Source organism: Molothrus aeneus, chromosome 3, assembly GCF_037042795.1.
Source record: "Molothrus aeneus isolate 106 chromosome 3, BPBGC_Maene_1.0, whole genome shotgun sequence".
NCBI lineage: Eukaryota > Metazoa > Chordata > Aves > Passeriformes > Icteridae > Molothrus > Molothrus aeneus.
In genome coordinates, this window is record NC_089648.1 from 7,807,085 (window position 1) to 7,830,585 (window position 23,501).

A 23,501-nucleotide genomic window follows, 5' to 3' on the forward strand; every position below is an offset into this window, starting at 1 on the left:
TCCTTATCCACCAACTGCCAGCTTCACCAGATTGCCATGATTTCTCAAATAGGATGGATAGTGGCTCAGCCACTTCAACCACTGGTGCCCTCAGGACCTATGCATCTCATGCATCTCCTCGGGTTCCATGGATTTTACACCTTCACACTCCTTAGATGCTCTGGTGTCTGTTCTTCCCTTACACTGTGTGGTTCTTCATTCCCCCAGTCACTGCCTTTGCCTTCTGTGACTTGGCTGGTGTGGCTGGAGCCCCTGCAGGTGAAAATGGAGGCAAAACCATCACTGAGATCTCACCCTTCTCCATGTCCCACCTGGGTAACCAGCTCTTCCATTTCCTTCTGAAGATGGCCTACATTTTCCTTGGTTTTTCTTTTATCATCAATGTACCTGTAGAGGCCTTTTTTGTTCTCCTTGATGTCCCTGGCCAGGTTTAATTCCATCAGGGTTTTGCCTTTCATAATCTGATCCCTGGATACAATTCTGTCTATATTCCTCTCAGGCTACCTGTTCCTCTGTTCCTGCTTCGATCCTCTGTAGACTTCCTTTTTCTGTTTGATTTTGTCCAGGAGGTCTTGGAGGATTTTATTGATGATTTTATGAATATACCAACCCTATCAGATGCTAATGGTTATGGCTGCTACCAGTTTAGGATGATTCTAAACCATGAACAGGTAAGTAGTGGAAGGGTTTTATTTCTTTGTGGATGTGCCAATACCCTAGTACAGTTGTTTTAATAATAATAATAATTTAAAACATTGCAAAGCTGGCATTTCCCCTTCACCCACTGGTGTAGTCACAGCAGAATGAATGGATCATTGTTAGAAGAGCCATTTCCCTGCACAAAGCAACCTCTATTCACGATTGGAAGTTTAGAAATGTTCAACCAGTCATGACAATTAAATAAAATTATTGGCTGAGCATCTCTTAGGGTTACAAATCATGCTGTCTCCAGTTGGTGCTACCTGTGCTTTGTTAGAAATCCACAGAATCTTTAAGACTGACAACAACTTTAGTGGAAACAGTCTCTTGAAATATGATTTCTCTTTCCATGTTCAGAAGCAAAGACCAGTTGTTTGTACCTTGAATAAAGAATAATTTTGTGCCCTTGTCCCCAGGACTAGAGACATGGGAGGGAGCCTAGAACAAAACCACAAAGTATCAGTGGAAGCTTTTGAGAAAGTGAGCTATGGGAACAATGAAAAATTTTGTTTGGTGACAGAGAGCAGTTGATATTTTTGGGATAGTTGATGTCTGAAGAAAGCTGTGATAAAATTTACAGCTATTTAGAAGAGAAAAAAATCAGGGAAGATAGAATTTATCTAGACACAGTAAGCCTAAGAGAAACAAGAGAAGTTTTACAAAGAAGAACTTCTGACAGTAAAATGTATTCCAGATAGCAGAAGGTTGTTTTTTGAAAACTCTGAAAAAAGCCTGGTGCGGAATATTATTGGTCTTTTCCTACCTCTACTTATTTACACTCTCCAGAAGAGGAATTCTTTCTTATTAACAGTAAGAAAGGCCAGCATTCAGCAAGGATTTGAATGTAGAGTCTCCAGCAGTACTGTTTAATGAGTGTATTCTTGGAAAGCACTCAGTTGACCGTGTAGTAGCTGAATTCCTGACTGCAGCACTCCAGGCAGTGTCAAACACTCAGGATGAGTTGTTTAGAAATAAACCTGTGACACAGGAAATAGGCTACGAGGTGGTTCTGTGCTGTCTGAGGGTGGAAGGAGCTGGAGAAAATCCATCACTGTTTATGTAGTTGTATTTGTGACACATGGGAGCTGAACTAACAGAGGAAGTGGAGAATAAATAAATACTCAGCAGAGAGTGATTATGGTTGAGATCCCTAGTCCTGTGAGCATGACTTAGGGCCAGTTGCAAGGAATTCCTTCTCATTGATTTTACAGAGTATATCTACATTCTGAAACAGTTTCTAGCTAGTTATAGTAATAATAATGGCATGTGTTAATGTTGTAATCTCTTAAGAGCTCATTTCTTCACAGGTCTTTTTATAGAAACATTAATTCTTTTGGCAAAAAAAAATTTGTGATGTTCTTTCTAAAATACTGAGGAAGAATATTTTTGCAACTGCTGCTTTGTATATTTTGGGTCTCATGCATGATTTATCACTTACTAAATTTGAAATCCAAATTATGGAACTGGCTATAGCTATTGCCAGAAAGCAGAATCTGCAGTGCTGGAAAAGGACTAAAAAGGTTATCATCTGACTAAGCTGCAACCTTTCTTGGAACAATATTTGTACTGTAGGTTACTAACAGCTTTGCAATCCACAGGTGCTCACTCACAATAGCAAAAGTGTGGTAATTCATCTATAATCAGGACATTATTTTTACTGCAAGTTATTCTGACTTTGCAGTCAATGGAAACTAACCAGCTATAGTAAAAGTGTTGTCATTCATCTATAACTGGGACAGTACTTCCAGGGTAAGTTATTCCAACTTTGTAGTGAATGAAAACTTACCAGCAATAGCAAGTGTGTTGTCATTCATCTAAAATAGAAGGGAGGAGAAAGGAGAAAGATGGACAAAATGCAGAGCAATGTATTTGCAAACGAGTCTGAGTAAAATAACCCCAGGGTACTGCAAGGTAATGTGAAGTTGGTGAAATTCAGTACAGCTGAAAGGCTACAGCATTTCCTTTGGCATCTGCCTGCCTGATCTCAGACAGGATGAAGGGGTTCAGTGCAGTGAACGTGCTCTGGTGAAGTCAAAGCTCAGCTGGGGTTGCAGAAGCTGCTTGCAGAGCTCAGTGCACTTTAAGTTAGGGTAAGTAAGATAAGTAATACCTGAGTATTTTAAAGCTGGCTTGGACATGGGAGATTGCAGTGTAGACATCCCATACATAGCTCTTCTAGGCAAGAAGCCTGCCCTTTTTTGTGCTGCAAGAGCACTGTAGGCACTTACCAATCATTAATAATAACTAATTAATAATGGTCCGAATGCTTGGCTGTGATTGAGGACCTCAGAGAACAACTCATCTAGAGTTGTAAGAAAAGATGGCTCAAAACAATCTTAACCAAATCCTGGGCCAGCTTTGTGCCTTGACTTTGCTCCAGCAAAAGATAAAGCAGCAGAGTACAATTTGTTCTAAGACATTAGCAAGGGAGAGAGAAGGACATAATGAATACATTTTATTGGTAATGCACAAGAAGAATGCAGAGTGGTGGCAAATAAGACTATTAGGGGATAAGAGTATAAAATTAGATGGAAAGGAAGAGATGAGATTGGTCAATTCCACTGGTCCTAAATCAACATTTCATCTCACAAACCACAAAAGTCAGCAGCTGAGTGGAGGCGAATGAAAGACTAGGGTCAAAACAACAATCATAACTTATCTGAGTGTCAGAAAAGCATTTTTACACTAAGTACACAACACATCAATTTACACTTGATAGACAGTACTTACACAAAAAGAGACTTCAACCCTCCCTGAATAGCCTGCAGCACAACACAAATTCTTTTCATGGTAAACCTAGGGGGGAAAACCAATCCCTTTTTATACAAGGAATTTTCACTTAAGTATTTGAGTCTACTGGGAACAGCCTGAAAGACACATGCCATACTCCCCACTCGCATCTCCAGAGGCTGGTGGTTTGATGTGCTGATGCTATTTGATAGTGTGGGGGGCACTTTTAGGAACCTTGGTGGAAAGAAGCACAGCAGAAAGCTTCAGCTGCTGTTTTCATTCCTCTTTGGAGGTGCCTGATGGAAGATCTAGGAGTTGTTTACTTGGACAACAAGGAGCAGGGTATGCTGGTAGGAAGACCAAGTTTCACCCTAGGGAGTCAAAGGACTGTGTTTGATAGCAAAAGATTTGCTTCCTTTGCTGGTGATGTTGTTTTTGCCTTTTTTACAACAGAATAAAAATATTATTCCTTTAAGAAAAGACCTTCTTGGCTATTGTTGTTGTTATCTGCTGAGTCATGCCAATAATTGTTTATTTTAGCATTCCTAGAGAATTTTAGAGATAGTTTACTTCCCCTTCCCCAGAAGGCAGTTAGGAAAAACTGTGTAATTTCATAAATAAAATAAAACTAAGGAGTTTTTGGTTGAAAGCATTTCCTTTAATGGTCTGCTATGCAACAGTTCAGCAGTCAGCTGACTCATGGCAACCTGAAATTGAAAATGACTTGGGGTGGAGGGAAAGCAAGAAGAGGACAGGAAGAATTATACTGGCCAGTATACTTTAACTATCTATATAATAGTTGGATCTTCATTTTGTTCAACTAACCATGACCTCACAGAATTGGTTCAGGCATCAGCTCTGTGTCTGGTCCAGAGCAACAGATGTATTTATAAATTAGATTAATATAATCACTGATGAGAAAAATATATTCAATTACTTAATTCACTTTTGTTTTGATAATCTTCAATGCTACCAGAAGCACAGTGTCAGAGCTATTTTCTTTTAGTTCACCATTTTTGGAAAGCCCTTCACTCTCTCTGGAGAGAAAGCTCATGCTTTGTTGTTGCAACTGTCTCACTTCTATTATATAGCAAATTGTGTTTTCTTTCTATACTAGTTCTGTAGAAAATAATCCAAACAGGTGAAATAAAGTATCTTTTCTTATGTATTCAAAAACCAAACTCTGGATGTATTAAGTGAAAAGAACAATAACCCTCAAAAAGCCAAACCACCAGAAAAAAACCCCACTTTCCCCTGTGCCAGAAACTTCTTTGACTGTATCCTGCATGATATTATTTACAGCCATTGAAGAAAGCCAAAGTAATTTTGCATATGAGCTGCTGTCCTAGGACACTGACTTTTGTAAGCCATATGAAGATCTCAGCTACTTTTTCCTTTCTGAAGAAACAAAGACTGGAAAGTGGGAGATTGTTTCAGAGAAGACAGGGGATATCTCACAGTGAGATAAAGAATTACTCTGCTTTTTGAAGCTTTTGGATTCCCTGAATGTCTCCAGAACATTAGAACATCATGCATCCTCCTCCTGACCCTGTGTCAAGGGTGATCCACACTGATGAGATGTGATGGGATCTGCTGGGTTTACTCAGGAGTAGCCTGCCAAGCCTCTTGCATTTGGCTGATATGAAATTGGAGCACATCCTCTTCTGCTTTATGCCTGGGTGAGCCATTTCTGTAGCCATCAGAAAGCCTTCATTAGTCAGGTTGCTTGGAGAGCAGGCACACCATACTGCTCAACCTGAGCTGGCTTAGCTTTTCAGAGCCCCTGAATTCCAGTCCTAACTTGCAGCTGAGCAGCAGAAAACGCAGGAGGGAAGAATGCAAAGTGGTTTTGGGGTATTCTGAGCTGCTTGGATCCAGAGGAGGAAGGGCATGAACACAATCCTTGGACACTGAGTGGAAGAACCATTACGCGGGTTGTCACGGACCTCGGGTTGTTAGCGTGACACCACCAGCTAAGAAGGCTTTGTGCCACATTGGTTTGGGCACTGCCAGAAGAAGGGAGAGCAGTGGGAGAGGATGCAGAGGGCATTGACACCCATGCTGTGCTGCTGGAGGATCCTGTCAGCCAGAGAGGTGACAGCAGGGTCACACCAAGTGACTTGGACACAGGACACACCGAGCAATTACGGCTTGGGAGCACACAGGCTGCTGTGAGAGCAGGCAGATTTCCCAATGCATAATTCAGTACCATAAGCATGTACATGACACTAACTCCTTCTTCTGCCAGACTACTTTCATTTCTTGACAATAACCTCACTAAATTGACCTGGAAAGAAAGAGGCATTCAATGTTTATAATTTCATTTCTGCCCTATATAATTTTGGCTCCTCTCCTTCTCATGTAGCTGCTAATATGAGTTACTGCAGATTTAGTATTTTGTTACAGATTAATTCAATGGGATTTTTGACTAAGCTAGCGTCCAAAATGACTTTGCACTTGGTGGCATCTGCGATGCCAGCATGCAAAATGATTCTTCTGGCATTTTTACAAATTCTATTGTACCACTGAATAGGTCTTGAGAAATCCAGCTATGACCATATCTGATTTGGCTAAGAACACCGAGTAATATAACACAAATAGCGATAATAGTTATTTTGCAGGAGTAAAAGCTTCTGGCTATTTTCATTCCCTCTCAGGCAGACCTGGAGCCCAGGCATACTTTCAGTGTTTTTTATATACCTGTCACAGTCAAAATTCTTTTAGGTTTGACTAATAAGACCAGACAGTTGCATCAGGACAGACACATTATGATGCTGATTTTTTTCTGTTGTAGAACAACTGGTGTCTTTGAACAGAATCCTCCTCCTTCTGACTGTCTCTGCCATCCCTTCTGATGTACCTGCTGAAGCCCATTAGACACACATCTTAGATGTATCTATATAGATACAGATTTTAACATTTCTGCTTGGCTGCCTTCAAGAGACTTTTCACTGCCAGAATGGCTTTCTTTCCAAACCTTTTATTTGGAGGATGTTCTGGTGGTAGGAAGCCCAGATCTTAGAAAATTCATTATGCCTTAAGAACTGAGGTCCACTGCCAGTCATTAGAGTCCTCAGCATTGAAAGCAATTAAGGTAATTTTATTTATCAGATTCAATTGTGTCCCTTTTTCAGACTGTCTTTGCATTGTCGACAAAGGTACACAATTTTTAAGATCACAATGTCGCTTTTCTTATGATTACTCATCTGCATTTTGTGATTCACCTCTACTGCAACATTTTCATTGACATCATCCCTTTGCCAGTAAAAACATGTTTTCTTACTAAACTATTCTTCATTAGCTTCAGTTTCAGAGCCTGTCCTTGTTCCCAAGTTAGTGTTTTCTAACAATTGGCCATTTTTTTCCTCATTGATTAGTTCATCTCTTACTGTGCTACTGACACCATTAATTGACAGAGAGCGATTCTGCCTCACTGATCAAGGAAGAGGTGGTGCCAAATAGCTGAGATTCATGGTACAATCCCCTTACATGTGTGGAACCTATATCAGACATACACATATATTTTTTTAATTCTTCATTTTTTATATCTAGAAGTCTAGATACTTATAAAGAAGATGTTTCTTTCTAGACCGTAGAAAACCCTGGTATTCATTAGGGAAAAATGAAATTGGAGGTGCAAAAGCACCAAGATGGCTTAACGGCATTGGGAATTGCAAAGACACTTTGCTCATCACTTCTTTTGACCGAGACGAAAGAGAACGGGCATTCACTCGCTAGTTGACAGTAAGGAGCTGGGTTAAAGTTACTTGCACAGTGCGATGGGTCCGCTGCGGGTACCGACAGCAGAACGTAAACCCGCATTCAGGGCAGGCGCGGGGCTACCCAAACATGCAGAAAGAACATTCCTGCAGAATTCCTGGGAAAGGCTTAGGCCACCGGCTCCCGGGGCACCGAGGGGCCGCTGCCCGCAGGTACCTGCCGAACTCGGGCAGGGGGGCTCCGTGTTCCCTCCGCACCGGCAGCGCCGCACCGGGCGAGGACTGCGGGCCGGACCGAGCCGGGTGCGGGCAGCGTGGGGCCGAGCGGGGCAGGCTCAGCGGGCGGGGGAGCTGTTCACACGCCGGGAGGCTCCGCCGGCCGGGACGCGGCTCTCCGGGAGCCCATCCCGCCCCTCCGCTCCGGGGCGACTCCCGAGGCCGCCGGGGAAGACGCTGCCACGGTCGGGCGGTTCTCCCGAGGAGCCGCCGCTTCACCTGCGGCCGCCCCGTCCCTCCACCCCCGCCACCCCGCGCCGGGGCCGCCGAGCCCCAGCGAGCCGCCCGGGCGCAGCGCGGCGGTGGGCGCGGCCTCCTCCTCCTCCGCCGCCCGCCCCTTCCTCCCTCCCTCTCTCTTTCCTCCCGCCCGCCACCGCTCCCGCACCCCCGGCCGCCGCCGCCGCTCCCGCGGCCCCGCCGGTGTCTCCGGCCGCCCCCGCCCGCCCGCTCTCGGTCTCCTCCTCCTCCTTTCCCCCCGCCCTTCCCGCGCGGTGGTTCGCTCCTCCCCGCCCCTTTCCCCCACCTCTCCCGTCCCCTCCCACCCCCGGCTCCCCGCGGTGGTCTGGCCCGGCCCGGCGGCGGAGGGAGCGGCGGAGCGGGCGGGCGGTGCTGCCGGGCGGGGGTCTCGCTCTCCGGGGGTCTCGCTCTGCGGGGACGCGGCGAGCGGCGGAGCGGGGCGGGGGAGGCAGCGCAGCAGGGAGCGAGGCAGCGGGAGCGGCTCCCCGACCGCGGGCAGCACCATGAGGTGAGCGGCCGGCTCCGGAGCGGGCGGCGGGCGCGGGGTGGGGGGCGATGCTCTGCGCCCCCCGGCTCGGACGGCGCACGGCCGGGAACGGGGACGGCAGTGGGAGCCGGGGGGATCGGCCGGCGGCGGGGGAGGGGGCCGGGCCGAGGGGAGCCCCGCGGTGGGGGAAGGGCCCATTGTTAGTGGCGGCGGGGGAAGGGCGGCCCGCCGTCCCCGTCCCCCCGCGGCGGCGGCGAAGTTGCGGTCGGGGGGCGGCGGCGGGGCCCGAGTCCGGGGCGGGGGGCGGCCCCGCTGCGGCGCCTCCCCCGGGCCGGGCACGGCGTGAGCCCCGGGCGCCCGGCTCCTTTCTTTCTCTGCCGGTGGTGATTTTTTTTTTTTTTTCTCCCCCTTTCCCTCCGCCTTAGCCGGCGCGTGTTGCATTGCAGCAGCAGCTGGGCTTTTCCCTGGGTAATCAATAAAGAGGCGCCGGGGGCAAGCGGGGAGGGGGGATCCCCCTCTCGGCAGCCGGGGAAGTGTCGCGTTTGGAGGTTCGCGATGTAAACACAGAGGTGGCCGCGGCTGGGGGCGGCAGGCGGGGAGGTGGGTGCCTGCCGCCTTCCCGCCGGGAACTCCCGCTCCCCGCCGGCTCATTCATTTGAAGGCGATTTTCTGCCTCCCCCCTTCCCCCCGCCGTCCTCCCCCCAGCTCGCTTTTAGCGCCTGTTCTGTTTCCATAATCTCCTTTCTGGATTGGTGCAGGACCCGGTGAGAAATGCGGCTCGGTGGCCGAGCGAGCGCTGGTCCGGCTGCCCGGGGACGCCGTGCTCCCTGTAGGCCTGCCCCTCTCTCAGACAGCTGGGGAAACCAGTTACTCATGCCTTCCCTTTTTTTTTTTTTTTTTTTTTTCCGCCTGGAAGTTATTGTCTGCCTTGCAGTTGGATATGAAGGTTCTTTGTCTTAAAGACACGACTGTAAGGTCCTTTGGAGTAGGGGTCCGGCGAGGTTTGCGTGATCAAAGTCGGCGAATTCCTCTGCTGCCTAAAACTGACGAGCCATTAGAATTCCTTGTCGATTACAGGAAAATCCTAATAAAATTTTTTGTACTGTGAGGATTCCCTCTTTCAGTGCACCTTCAGTGGAAAGGGTAGCGTTGCAGCGGGAAGCATGGGAACAATCTCCCTGCTGTTTTGTTTAGAATTGTGTTCCTGTATTTCCCTCTAGTTTTCTTTGTTAACTGTAGGTATTTATGTCCCGCGTTATTTTAAGCTTTGTTTTGTCTTGTGATAATTTATTTTCAGTTATTCACGTTGCTCATGTAGAAGTCAGATATCCTGCAAACGAAAAGTTACAGCTGGGAAAACCTACAAGTTTGTATCCAGATCCTTTAAGCAGAGGTGTTCTTTTTAATTACCTTGACAGCCTTCAGCACAGCGAATGCTGCTAATCGAGCAAGGCTTGGCACAAATACCTTGGGAAGCCCCATGGAAGTTTGGGTTTCGTGCTGGCAAAAGGTTCTTTAATTGTGAGGGTGATGCTGAGTGAAGAGAGCTAGAGCAGCAAGGCTGCTCACTGTTCACTGTGTAACTGTATGTGTGCTAGGACTTGTGCCAGCTTGGAGGGAGCACAAGTATTTCTCTCAACCAGCACAACAGGAAAGTGTCTAGGTTGAACCTACCCTTAGGTTGCTTATTTAGGTGTTTGAATAGCTGACTTGCAGCAGTGAGTAAATGTAGGTAAATGAATTATACTGCTGGCCTTGGAGCTTTCTGCCCTGCCTGGAGAGCATCAGGCTGCTAAGGGGGAGATGCAGTTGTGATTTGGAGGGTTGCTCTGATGAGTGGTCGTGGGGTGTTTAGAAGGAAACTGACTTCCAGAACGCTTGGTTCCAGCCCTCTGGAAAAAAAGAAACAAGCTGTACCAATTAAACTTCACAGGCTAAAAAAAATGATGTGGTTAAAGAAGTATTTTCTCTCTATAGAGGCACTATTAAACTCACTCAGTTTTGTTTAATTGGTCCGACTCCAGTACGATGGCAAGCTTTCACTGCTCTGCTCTCTCTTTGGGCTTGTTTAGACTATGGTTGATGGTATATTTCTGAAACATGTTTAAACAATATCTTCATGCTGTATATTGTTCAGGCAATGACTTTTAATGTGCATTTGCTGGTCAAGGCAAGGTCTGATGGGTGAGGAGTGACAGGGTAGATGGGACAAGCAACCAGCATTTCATACACAGCTCCTGTGTTTGCAGATGCTGTTAAATCTTAGCAGTTCATACTAAAAATATACTTTTGGCACAATATTGATGGTCTCGTGGAATGAGTAAACTGCATTCTGTCATTGCTGTTGGGCAGGTAAGTGTGCAGTTGGTGCTCCAAAGAATCAAAAAAATGAATATATGAACTGGGGGGGGGGGGGGGGAAGCACCCTCACTTTCTCTCCTATGTTTTGGCTTTTCTTCAGCCATCATGAGCCTGAACTAACTCTGATGATTTTGTGTTAAGATCTTGTGTCTTGTCTGGGTGTTTAGCTGGTCAGTTACCAAAGAGGAAACTGATTTTCCTTCTGTCAGATAATACTAAAGATAGTTGTGAAGAGCATCTTTGAATGTTCAGATCATCAGCAGTTCTGTAAGACACAAACACCGACGCTGCACAAGAATTAATTCTTGCAGAAGTCTGCTTTGTATTCAAATTGAAATGATATGCTATTTGAATAACATCTGTTAGGGGTTTTAGGTTGCAGAGAAACCCTGAATATTAAATATCCCAGTGAAATGCTCTAGCCTGAGTATGAAGTTACTTGGTTGAGGAGCCAGCTTGAATAGGGCTGTGTGTATCTGTGTCTCCTGCCCTAGGTAAACAGCTGATTCCCACGGACACCTGTTGCTCTCTTTGTACTCTGCTTAGCTGACAGAAGTGCTGCCCCTAATCCACTTTCTTGAGAGCACTTATAATATAATAGGTATCCAGGAATGGGCATATTCAGTGGAGTTTCCATTCACCAGCTGGCTGGAAGGTGGTGGAGATGCAGGTAACAACAGAGTTTGGTGCCCCTGTTCTAGTAAAAGCATGACTTCCCATCCTGTTTGTACAAGAAGAAAGAACGTGTGTGAACAGACTTTTATTGTAGCATATGTTGAAGTCTGTGTTACAGAAGCTGGTAAACACAACTCTGCTGCTAGAGCTGGGATTCTGCAGTGAAGGTTAACTGAATTACCTTCTTTTTTAAATTTTTTTTTTGCATATCAGGCTCATTTTGAGTTTTAACTCCAATAAAAATAAATGAGCTTTACAAGGTACTGACTTTTTAAAAATCAAACTGTACAGCCTTCTCTTGGGATTACTACATCCATTTCTTTGTGTGGGAAAGAATTGTTTTTCAGTAGTGTGCTGGTCAGAAAGCAGACTGCTTAGTCGGGTTTCATTACCCACATTCCCAAGAACTGGGAAAGAAACAGCATTTTAAAGAAATTTTAAATTTGAGTATTTCCAGAGCCCAGTATAATACTTCGTGTTTATGATGGGCTACTATGTATATCATATGTATGTGAATTTCATTCCATGTTTAGGTAGGGCAAACAGCTAAATCACTATAGATTTTGCCTTTTCTGAAAAGTCACGTTGTATTCTTGCTTGTGTTTTCAAGCTAAAAAGGTAGCTAAATTTGTGGTCTCTAAGCCACACTGAAATTTCCACTTACTTCCAATCAGCAGCTTTTCTGCTCAAATATATTGCTACAGAGTACACTTCATGTTATTATTTAAAACTCAGCATTTTTTATGCCTGGGTTGGTAAGCCTTCATTGTATTTTAAGTGTTGTGTTAAGAAAACTAATCCCATACTCAGTGTTTACTGAGTGAAAGCCCACAGCACAAGTAACAAAACATGTACCTCCATTAGGGGCTAGGAATGCTTGAAGGAACCCACACACATTTCCTGGGGTTTCCAGGAAAGTGGGTACACCAAGAGCATTATTAGAGACAATAGTAAGTTCAGTCTGCTGCAATAACTGCAGTTATTTAAGGTGGTGAAACAGCACAGCAGCAAGGCCATCAATTTGATGGTGGCATTAAGTTATTCTTGGATACGTAAGGTAAATCTTTGGAATTGTGCCTTTAGTTTTAATACTTGCCCGAATGGTGTATTTGAAATAGGAGGCTTAATTTAGTTGAGAAATATTTGACAAAATGTTGGAAGTGCAAGCAGGCAGTTAAATTAGACTGGATATGCATAACTGCAAGCAACACAGTTCCTAAAATTGCTTGTATCTCAAGAGAAAAATTGGTGGTGTGGGCAGGTTTTATTTTTTTTTCAGGTGGATACAAAAATTCAGGTTACTTTCCGTGTTCTTAAGTATACTAACAGATGGACTGAGTCATCTGTCTGATAGAAGTGTGGTCTTTAGCTTGCACTTTATTTGTGACAGTTGCAAGTAATTTTTGGACAGGCTGTTTCTGCCCACCTGATATGGGATCTGACAGCTGTTTTGCCCCCAAGGCCTCTGGATAGTTTAGTGAATTATTTTGATAGTAAAAGTATAAATCTTTTAAAAATTTACCCTGTGAATGGAGAGTGCAGGAATGAGAATCCAGTTTTTTTAGACAAAGCTATTTATGACCATCTTAGCAATTATGTTGTCAGCCTCTAAAAATTAGAAACAGTCTGGGAGTGTGTATAATTCAGGAATGCTCTCTGGAAGGGCATGTACAAGTTTTTTCTTGACTCTGGTTCAGGGTTTCATGTTTGCTGTTGGAGGTCAGAAAACAAGAGCGAGTTAGCTGGCATCCTGCTTCAGGCCACTCTAGCCTAAAAGCCTTTTTTCTCCACTTCCATAAAAAGCAGAAACATTTTTCTCCCAGCACCTGTTTCAGCGGATGCTTTGCCCTAAGTGACGTCTCTGGGCTCTGCCTCAGGCATGTGATTGGAAATACTTTGTAATGAGGGCTGCTCCTTGCCATGCCAGGGCAGCTCATGTGGAACTATTATAGAAGGAGGTTATTGAACCACTGGATAGAGTCATTTGCTCTCATTACTAGAGAGAGCAAATGTATTTTGTGAAACAGATATTATTCCTTTCTTTGCTTTGACCTTTCATCTAGAATTGCTTTTGACAGTTCATGCCTGCTTCCGCTCAGCAGTGGAGAAATCCATGTGCCAGCTCTTTAAACATCCAGGCATGTTTAGGTTTTAAGAGTGCTGTAGTGGTGAGAGAGAGCAGAAGATATGTGCTTTTTGTGTTCAATTAATAAAAAATTGATTTCTAGTCATAGCTCAAATTAAATGTAGCAGAGACTGAAGTCACATCAGCCTTGCTGAACTGTCAGCTGTGTTATATTTGTTGGTGCCTGCCTCGCTCTCCCACCCCACCTTGCCCTGCCAGTCCTTGGGAATTCAATACAGCTACTTTGTGTTCTTGGGCTGTTAGAATCTCCCTTGGGATTAATGTGGGAGTGAAGCTGCTTTTGTACCTGCCTGTATTTAAACCTGCAGGTGAGGAGCCACTGTTGTTTCCCTGCTGTGCCTCTCCTGCCCTAACTTCCCATGGCTTCCCACAAACCTGGAGAAGAACATAGTTTGTATGGAGCTTTTTTTTGGTTGAATAATATACAGAAACTTTTTCCCCTTTTAAAAATAGCTGCACCACCTTATTTTACCTTTCAAATTTTCTAACATGAGAAATAAAAACATGTGTCTAAGTAATTGAGTCTGATTTGAAAATGCTCCGTAGCAATACTGGTTACAGAGGAAAATGTTGAATTTTACTTCAAATACTCCTCATAAATTGTCCTTCTAATTGCCAAACCTTTTCCCTGCTATCATGTATTACAAGTCTCCTTCACTTGTAGCTGTTTCATGATAAGTGTTAGAAGACTTCAGAGGAGAATGGGGATGTTGTGCTTACCAGCCTGTGATGGTGTTATGTGTTGGTGTGTGCTGCTCCTGATGTTATGGCTCTGTATGGGAGCTCATGGAACTGCTGCTGGGGAGGTGATGTGACATCTCTCTGGGGCTCCTGCCCAAATGCTGGTGACAGCCTGGTGGAGAACAGGGGGCTGGCTGCTCAGTGGGATGTGAGATGATGTGTCAGTCCATTTTGGATTAGTCTTTCCAGCTGAACTGCTTGTAACAAGCACATGTTTGTGGAATCAATGCACAAGTTAATGTGAGGAATTGAAGTACAGCTCTCTTGTCTCTGTGAGTAATCTTTAGGCAAGGCTCATTAAAAGAAAACACCATCAATATTCAGGCAAAAGAAATAATCTGCTCTTAGTTTCACATATTGAAAATTCTCCAGGCAAAGCTGTTTTATGTAAAAGAAGAATAGTAAAAACAATTTCAGTTTAGTCCAAAACTAGTCTGCTGCTTTGCTAAGTGTGTGAGTTGGTGTTGTGTGTTTTTACTTTTTTTTTTATTATGGTAAAGAAAGGTGCTGACACCAGGTGAAGTATGGGAGAAAGAAGTGGAAACTGATTGCACTCCAGAGGGTGATACAAAAATGCTACTTTGCTGGACTGGTGTGCTGCCAGAAATAACTCTAAACTTCTAGTGTGCAGCACAAATGCAGTTGGAAGGGTATTGTTTGAAATTGTTCTTCATTGTCTTTTCTTCACAAATTTGAAATTTCTGTTTCCTGAACTGGGTTACAAAATGATCTATGCTTACTGCAAATTCCATACAGAAGGTAAGGCAAGGTTATTGTTTGCTGAAGTATACTTGGTACCTAGTTCAGAACAGAACTTTTAAAACCTGGAATTCAGCAGAATGGTAAAAGAGCAAGAGTAATCATTGATACAGCTGAGGCCTATATTATGCATTAGTTGCAGTTTTATAGCAAGTAAGGAAAGATTTAAATTTTCTTTTTAGAGGAAATAAATCTCTATGTGTGTCCTTAAAGCAGCTTCCTTAAATGTAGTTTAACTGACTTCTGTCAGTTTATTGCTGGTTCCCATACAGTGAAAGCAGCTTTTAAACTGAAATGCTTTGAAGGGCATATAGTTTAGGTAGAGTTTTATTGTGGTCCCATCTGGCTCCTGGTGAACACTTTTCTGGTTCAATATGTCTTTGTAAGTGGTCATGTCTGCTAGAACATTATATTTTGTGGAGATTTCCATTAAGTTGCATTTTTTTTTCCTGTCGTACGGACTGAAAATGGAAGTACTAAATGGAAAGATGATTTAAGACTCTGTTGTAGTTCATGTATTTCCAACAAAACTTTCAATACTGCTGCATTAGTGGTATTTTTACTGGCACTGGTGGAAAGAGGTGGTTGGTAGTTTTAGGTTCCTTTCAGCTTTCTGGTTGGCTTTGCAAATGTGACTTAAGCATATGCTCTGAGTAAATCTGGGCATAGAACCTGGCAGTAGTGCTGCCTAAAATCACTAGTTCTTCCAATAACTTATGTTGAATATGTGGCTTTTTTCAGGCTCCAAGCTTCCAGCTCCAGATGAGCAAGAATTTTCCTTTTCTAGCTGCTGTATGTTTTTCATGTCAATAATGCATTACAATGAACACTATGCACTGCTACTCATTTTGAAAACTTGTTTTCTCCCTGTATTTTCCTGTTCTATGGAAATCTCATTGCCCTTTGCTTTCTTTTATAAGGTTCTATAAAAGAGTCTTCTATAAACAGTGCATAGTGATGTGTACACCTTTTATTATATCTCCTGTGTTGAACTCTTGTTGGTGTTTGAGGAAAATGTATGATCCATTTGGCAAGCCTTAGTTCATTAAACAATGCTGGCTCTTCTTTGAGAGTACCTAGCCTAAGTTTAATAAAACTGATTTTATTTTTAAATCTTGTTGGATTTGTATTTAAAACTGTACAGTGAAGCTTTCCTAGAAAACTTGTATTGTGTTCTTGAATGCATTTGCAAAGCCTGTTTTTAGAAATCTGCAATTGGCTACTGTGGATGATGGTAAATGAACTTCACAACTTCAGAATAAACATAGTTACCTATTGTCTGAAATAGATGGTGTGGCCAGACTGACCAAACAGTGAAAGCTGATCCAAATGAGCCTAATTTTGGCAGAGATAATGGATCAAAATAGTGAATGACGGCACTAGGAAAATGAACAGTATTGAAATTTACCATTTGTATATGTAAGTTTAATCACTGAATGTGCTACTTAAGAGCAGGTATGGTTTGGTTTTTGATACGTACTACTCTAGCAGAAATACTGACTTATTTTTAAAAAAATTATGTTTAGAGGTACTTTTTTTTCCTACTTGAGAATACTTCTGCTTTGATAGAAATCTCTGAATATGGTCAGAGATTATATTATCTTTCAATTTATTGTTATACACTGATCTACTTAGTTGAATCACATTAGTGTGAGTAGAACAGGAGGGTGGTGCAGGAGGTGTCTGATGTATGTATATGAAATAAACGTGTTTGGAACACAGGACTTCTTTCCCAGTCAGATATGACCAGTCTGGTCTGGAGTCAGTAGTTCTGTCCCTAGTCTCTGGTACAGTCAGTGCTTTTGCCCCTTGGTTGGAGCCTGCTGTTCCAGGGCTCAGGGAAGACTGAACTTTCCAGCTCAGTGCTGTTCTCACCAAGGGAAGGCTGAGAAGAGAGGTCCATTTTGGAAAACTAGCAGGGAACCTGTGTCTAATCATGAGTAGGAGGATGAGGAGATGAATGATGAGAGCACTTGAGTAGTAAGTGTTTGAACCTGAGCACCAGTTGTCCAGCTGCTTTGTCAGTGTTACGTGTTTTGGGGAGTAATTGGCAATGAGGTTTTGTGCCATTTCAATGGTTTCCTTGGGTTTTTAGCTACTGAGTGGAAATACAGTAGTGGCTTTTGGTTGGAAATGTTTACTTTGGGATTGAGGAAGAAGACTAAAGCAGTAAATGCATAAAAGAAGTCAGTCAAAAAGATTTTGCATCTTCAAGATCTCATGCTGCAATCTGAAGGATTGTGGTGGAACTGTTGTTCCAGTTTCACACTGTGGTGTCATGAGTCCAGTGATTTGCTTTAGTGATCAGCTGTGTTAACTGCATCATGTATGAATTATCCTCAGAATGATTTCTGCTGCACTTAGCATCTGACCTTGCATCTAATTGTGAGATGAAGAAATCTGGACTGCTGCACTCAAGGATTTGATTTTGTATTCTGGCAGTATCTTTGAGTAGTCTGTTCATAAAATTTGGAGGAGTAGGGTGGCTTCAGGCTTTTTCTTTGGCATACTATCAAAGGTGACTTTGAAACCAAAGGGTATTCCTTTTATTTTGTGTACCTTTCTTAGTCACTGATAGAACAGGTCTGTGCTCCTGTAATTGTCACAGGAGCATAGCTTCCAACAATAGCTAAACCCACAAATGAATGGCATATGACAAGCACAAAGGTTGCCTTCTAGGTTATGAATGCTGTTGCTGTAGCTGTGTTGCTCTAAATTTATGAACATGACAAAGGTTTTATAAGGAGAGGCAATATATTTTATTACATCACCTGCTGCAGTGGTGGGGAGCAGGACATGGGTAATTTCACGCACCCAAAGGCTGAGTTCCTCAGAAAGTTGCTCAATTATTTGGAGACATCATATAGAGATTTTGTACTGTGTGGAATGTTGCAGATACAGGTAAATGCTACTGTGTGGTTTATTTTTTTATAGATAGCTCATAGTTTTGATATCTGACCTCATAGCAATATTTGGTGTAATTCTTATTTCAGAGATTAAGGAATTGGCTGCTTGAAAGCAGGTTAGCAGCTGTAGGTTCTATTTAAACTGCAATTTGTTTTTGTATTACTCTACAAAGATGATGTCTGCATAAAGGAAGTGGAGATTGCATTGCAGAGAGCAATGTCAGAAAGTAAACCTGTGAAAATACTTTTCAAATGTCACTGTTTCCATGTAAAGCATCAAGATATATTTTCCTTTGAAGCATCTGACTACTGGAAACCATTGGGGGAAAAGGATGCTTGGAATGCCTTTTTTAAAGAGCACATGTCTGTTATTTTTGTGGAGACACAGTCTTGGTCACTGGTGTGACTTTTGTGTAGTAAATCTGTAGGATGCAGATAGAAGTGGATTGCATTGCATCTTTAGACATGACTAATGCTTAATAACACTTAATAGTAGGATTTTATTTTCCCTGTTGAAATTCCCAGTTACCACAGGATAGAGGAGTGTACTGTTAAGCCAATTCTGAGTACTCTGGATATCTTGCCTTGAATTTCCAGGCCTCCTTTTCTTAGGGCAGATGGATGGAAATCAAGGGACCGCTCCTCTTGTAGTGCTCCCTGCCCCAAAAAATAAAAAGAAAATCTTGATATGGAGACTGTTCATGTAACTGTGAGGAATGCTTGCAGCTTGGGTGACTTGTGTGTTACCAGTCTCAGCATTCCCCAGATTTTGGATCCATGTATTTGAAATCTAACATTTTTTCATCTTGAGTTGAACTAATCTCCTGGGCCTTGAGTGTGTCTGTGCTTGGGGTGGCTCTAGGGGCTCAACTCAGCCCAAAGCCCAAACTTATCAGGCATTTTGGTTGTAACTCTCAGTGAGCTTAGCCTGGTCTTGTCTTGGAATGGGGAGGGTGTTTAAGAAAGAACTAGCAAAGAAACAAAAGCCTGAGAGAGTATTCTCTCCAATTTGCTGCTGCATATTATTATATAATTTATGATGTATCAATGTATCAATTTCTCAGCCTCTTGAGTGATTGTAATTTTCTTTTTCTTTTGGGAACGTGGGGAAATCTTGTGCAATTCTTACAAAAAACCTTCCCATGAAGAGGCACAGAGTTTAAGTGTTCATACATTGAAGATAAATGCATTTTAACTTCAAAGTAGTTTGGGTAGGTGCTCATTTTTTATATTTCGTAAGACAAAACGGATCCCCCAAACAAAACAAAGCAAAACCATTTGGAAATAAAGCCATAGGCTTTTCTTTCAGAATCTGAGTGCTTTAATTTTTTTACATAGCATGACAGAAATGTTGTAAAATGACAAAAGCATTTCTTGCTTAAGAATGGAAGTTTTGTGCATCTAAGAACTTTTTTTTGGTCATTATTAAAGAATTACAATGTTGCTGGCCATATGCATTGCAGCAGGGAATTTTCTCTTGGCAGCACCCTTCCCTCCAGCCTCTCAAATGCACAAAATCATTTCAATACAGAACAGAGTAAATGCTGGAGATGGCATCTTTGGTGGACTGGTGACAAAGGTAATGTTTATGCTGTGGATATTCTGTTTCTCAGGAAGACTGGGGTTAATTGTAGCTTGGCAAGTGGGGGGAAAATAAAAAAAAAAGTTCCATATTGTTTTTCTGCAGTAGATTCCTGTTGCTATGCAACAAACAGAATGTCACTTAGTACAGGATATATTAAATTGGTATTCCCAGCACATATCTGTGCCCGTTCATTTTATACTTGAGCAGGAGGGGATGGTTCTGGTTTCCTGTAGCACTGGAGTATGAAATGTGTATTGGAGCTGCTATTCTGGGGCTGCAGTGACGTCAGTGCACTTGCAGAGCCTCTCTTTGTTTGCATGGATGGGACACCTGTGCAACACAATCAGGCTTCCAGGCACACAAAAAAGGGCTGCTGGTTATCTTCCCCGAGGTGGGATGGCATTGCCAAGCAACATGTTAGCACTTCAAAAGGGAGAAATTTGTTACATGGGAGAAAGATGATTGGGCTGTGAATTGTGAAGACCTTTATACGTGATGCAGATGGCATCATCTGAATCTTTAAACCAAAATATCTGGTTAATTTTTAATTATTAGATTTCATGTTAATATTTGAATATGTTCATACCTCCTCTGCCTACCTCCCCATTCCCTCCAGTGCTAAACCCAACCAGTCTCAGCATCTGAATTCTGCACATTTGCTTTCAATGGATTCTGGAATAAATGTTTAGAGCGTGTTGGGGAAAATTACCCTCTGTGGCTCTGGAAGCAGTAATTAAGTAATGGACAAATGACAACATCTGGTAAGGCATTATTTTATAATCTAGTTAGTCTTCTGTAGTGGAAAACAAGGCAAAAGTAATATTTGAAATCTAGGAGGATGATAATTTGATCTGTCAAGAAGTATAGATGTCTGAAATAGAGAAACTGGGAAGCTGAGGATTTGTAATACTGTGGTTTTGTAACATATGCATTGTGTCTCAGGCATGATGTTTATACTATGGAATCATCTTATTTTAGTCAGTTTTGTGAATTTTCCTGTGGGTTTTGAAGGACAATTCACAAAATTGAAGCTGAAATTAAGGTAGATATTTAAATTAGCAGGTCAAATACTGTCACTTTCTTGCTCTTAGAACTAACATCTCTTTAAATCTGAAGCAGATTGGAAAGTAGCTTTTCTTTAAAAAAATACTATAGTAAATGTACTTATGTGTAGCTTCTTAATAAAGCAGAAACCAAAAGGAAGAGTTGAAGTAAAGCTAGAAAAAGATTCAAAACACCTCTCAGTACTGTTCTCTTGCTTGTTTTGCCAAGGGGGTGTCTCTAATCTATAAAGCATCATTGAGCAAACAGCCTTTAGTAGCACAAATGCCTTTCTGGTAGTCTGATGCTTAATTCAGACCTCAATGCCAGGGAGTTGTGTGCCTGTTCTCAGGAAGGCCCAATAAAAAACCTTGGTGTACACAAAGAGAACTTGATGCAACCTAAAAAAATTCTTGGGGCATTTGGTGAGATCAAACCTGAGCTCTGTCACAGAAATTATTTAAATACATGGATGGGGATGCTTGGGGCCTTTTTGCTTTCTGTTTGGAAAGAGGGAGCTCTGCTTCTGTTGCACAACTGCTTGGTGAGAATGAGAAAACTGCTTGTGACTTTCAGTGCTGTGATGGCTTGTTTTAGTTCTGTCTTTTGGCACAGGAAACAGTAGGAATTTGTAAAAATGTCTCCACTTCTTGAGACAGGAGGCAGAATGAAATTTAATTGAGAAAATAATATTTTAATTTGTAATTTTAATGAAATGAACTTATTTTAGTGTGTAGATGGAGAAGTTGTAGAATATACCCAGGAAGGTGAGAAATTTGAGCTGTAAGTTTTAAGTAGTGTGCTGGCAGGCTGCTTAGGTAAATCCTAAAGGAACTCAGAGTAGAAAGTGGATGTTCTGGGAACACTCTGATTATAGAACAAAGAGCATTTAAAAGCTAGCTTCAGGTGCTATGCTGCTATAATAGGGCTATGACAAAGCAGTCAGCTTTTTCTGTCCATCATCTTCCCCCCCAAACTGAAATTAAGCTGGGACAAATCTTGTAGGTTTGATACCAGTGGTCCAAAGTTCTGTTTGGCTGTTGAAAAGAAATCAATACAATCTTTGTGTATATGTGAGCAGTGCCACTACCCTGCTAGTTCTTGGTCATTGATTAATACCTGCATGCATACACCAGATGCAGAATTACCTCAGAAAGGATGTTGGAGCATGTGGATGATTTTATGCTATTTTTTCCTCCCCTACAATAGAGCCTGGATTCTGGTTTGCAGCTAGAAATAGATGGGGGTTTGAAGCCTGCTTTGTTTTGTTTGTTTGTTTTTTAGTTTGCCTTTCTCTGTTGCAGAGGTTGGAAAGTCTCTAATGAATGAGATAGGGAATTGCTTGAAGGTAAGATGGTTTCATGGACTCAGTGTTTTCTGCAAGCACTGACTGCTTCTTATTTTTCAAAGAATTTCTGTCCTTTGGTGCTGCTTGAGAGTTGTCAGGGGTGTTCATTAGCTGTGTCCCAGCTTGTTTTCGTACTGACTAACTTAAGACTGTGGGCCTGATCTGTCAAAACATTAAATTATTCAGCATCTACCTTAGTCCTTCAAAGCAGAGAGAATCTTAGATGGCCACTGAAGACAAAGGCTCCTAGATCATCTTGGATTAAATGAGCAATATCAGAAGACTGGGTGCACCAGCTGTTGTGCTTCAGCCCTCCCATGGAGGAAACAACTTTTTGTCTATTTCTCTTTTACTTTCCAACTTTTGCTAATTTCTTAAAAAGAAGCTATGCTCAAGTTTGCAGCTCTCAAATGCTTTATTTTGTGACACTGTGCTTAAACTGTGAATAACTTTTGAATTTGGTATTCAGAACAAGTTTTGATTAATGTGCAAAAAACGTCACTACACATTGAATAATGAAGAAACCTACTAGCTGTTCGTTTACTCCTCAGTTCATCTATCCAAAGTCAGAGGCAGTCTGAGAAAAAAGGTAGGAGGGGTGAGAGGAGTAAGTATGTAACTAAGACTTTTTAATGGTTTTACAACTGCAAGTCACTCCTTCCTTCATATATAAGCAACCAGAACTTTGCAGTGCTCTTAACTCCTATACTTTTTTTAAACTTTGGAGTTTATTTTTAAACCAGAACCCAGTGTAGTTTTTTATGTTCTTTAAAAATGGAAATAATAGGCCAAATATAATGTGCCATGATATTTGAAAGGCAGCTAGATTTGGAGCAGATTGTGTTGCCTAAAATCACTGTAACTCTTGGGAGTTCTTGTCCTGTCAGCAGAGCATGCTCATGAAGGAAACAAAGTGTGATCACAGCAAGGTGTGCTTGCCAGGAACCCAAACTCCAGGGATCTGTGCTCTCCTTGTACTGAGCTTAATCAGAATTGCTAACTTCAGCCAATTAACATCCATCAATAGTTATCCATCAGCTTTTAAGACAGGACTGGAACATTTTGTTCACTGTCCAAGTGCTTTGTGTAGGTGAGACCTGGTGGCTTTGTCTGAAGGTGCTTTGGATTGGATTAAATTGATCTCCCCTTTGCCATACAGATAAAAGATGGATGATGTTCACCTGCCTGGGGCAGTCCACTTCAGTGACTCCTTTCAGATAACTGGAGTGCACCTACAGGAAATGATGAGATGGGTCACTGTTGTGAGTTTTGGCTACATGGCAGATGTTGGCCTGGTTATTAAGGAAGGAGGTGTTGTGGTACCCTCTGAGCAGCAAGGGACAGCTTTTCAAAATATCTGTACACGTTCTCTGCCTAAATCTTTGGAGGCTGCAGAGAAAAATGATGCCAGAGACCATCCAGGCAGACAGATTTTTCCTGCAGGCTCTGGTCTGTAGGTTGCAGTTCGGGCACCTTATTTAAATATATCTTTAATCTAATATGGTATCACCTCTATTGTGAAACTTTTTCCCATTCTGAATTATGATTGGAGGTTTTGTCTCACTACATTATTTAAATCTTCCTTCTGTGTATTAATGCTTCCATACTCACTAACCATGGATAGTACAGACCAGCTTATTCTCTCTGAAGCTACTCTAGTGTATGGGAGGCTTTGTGTTTCTCCTGAGTCTTTTGAAGATTGAGCTCACCAATTTCATTGATTTCTCATTGTGGTCTGTTTTTAAGACCTCCTGCCAGTTGTTACTCTCCACTTGGTCCACCTCATTTGGA

The 23,501-nt window shown here is 42.5% G+C and overlaps 1 protein-coding gene across 3 annotated transcripts in view; it reads left to right on the top strand.

Moving 5' to 3' along the window:
• Nucleotides 1–8,067: 8,067 nt before the first annotated feature.
• Nucleotides 8,068–23,501, top strand: part of ENAH (ENAH actin regulator) — a 93,133-nt gene continuing 77,699 nt past the window's right edge. For all 3 annotated transcript variants that reach the window (XM_066546213.1, XM_066546214.1, XM_066546215.1), the window contains exon 1: nucleotides 8,068–8,169. In XM_066546213.1, coding sequence (XP_066402310.1) covers nucleotides 8,165–8,169 — 5 coding nt within the window. In that variant the 5' untranslated portion in view covers nucleotides 8,068–8,164. The remainder of the gene's footprint in view (nucleotides 8,170–23,501) is intronic.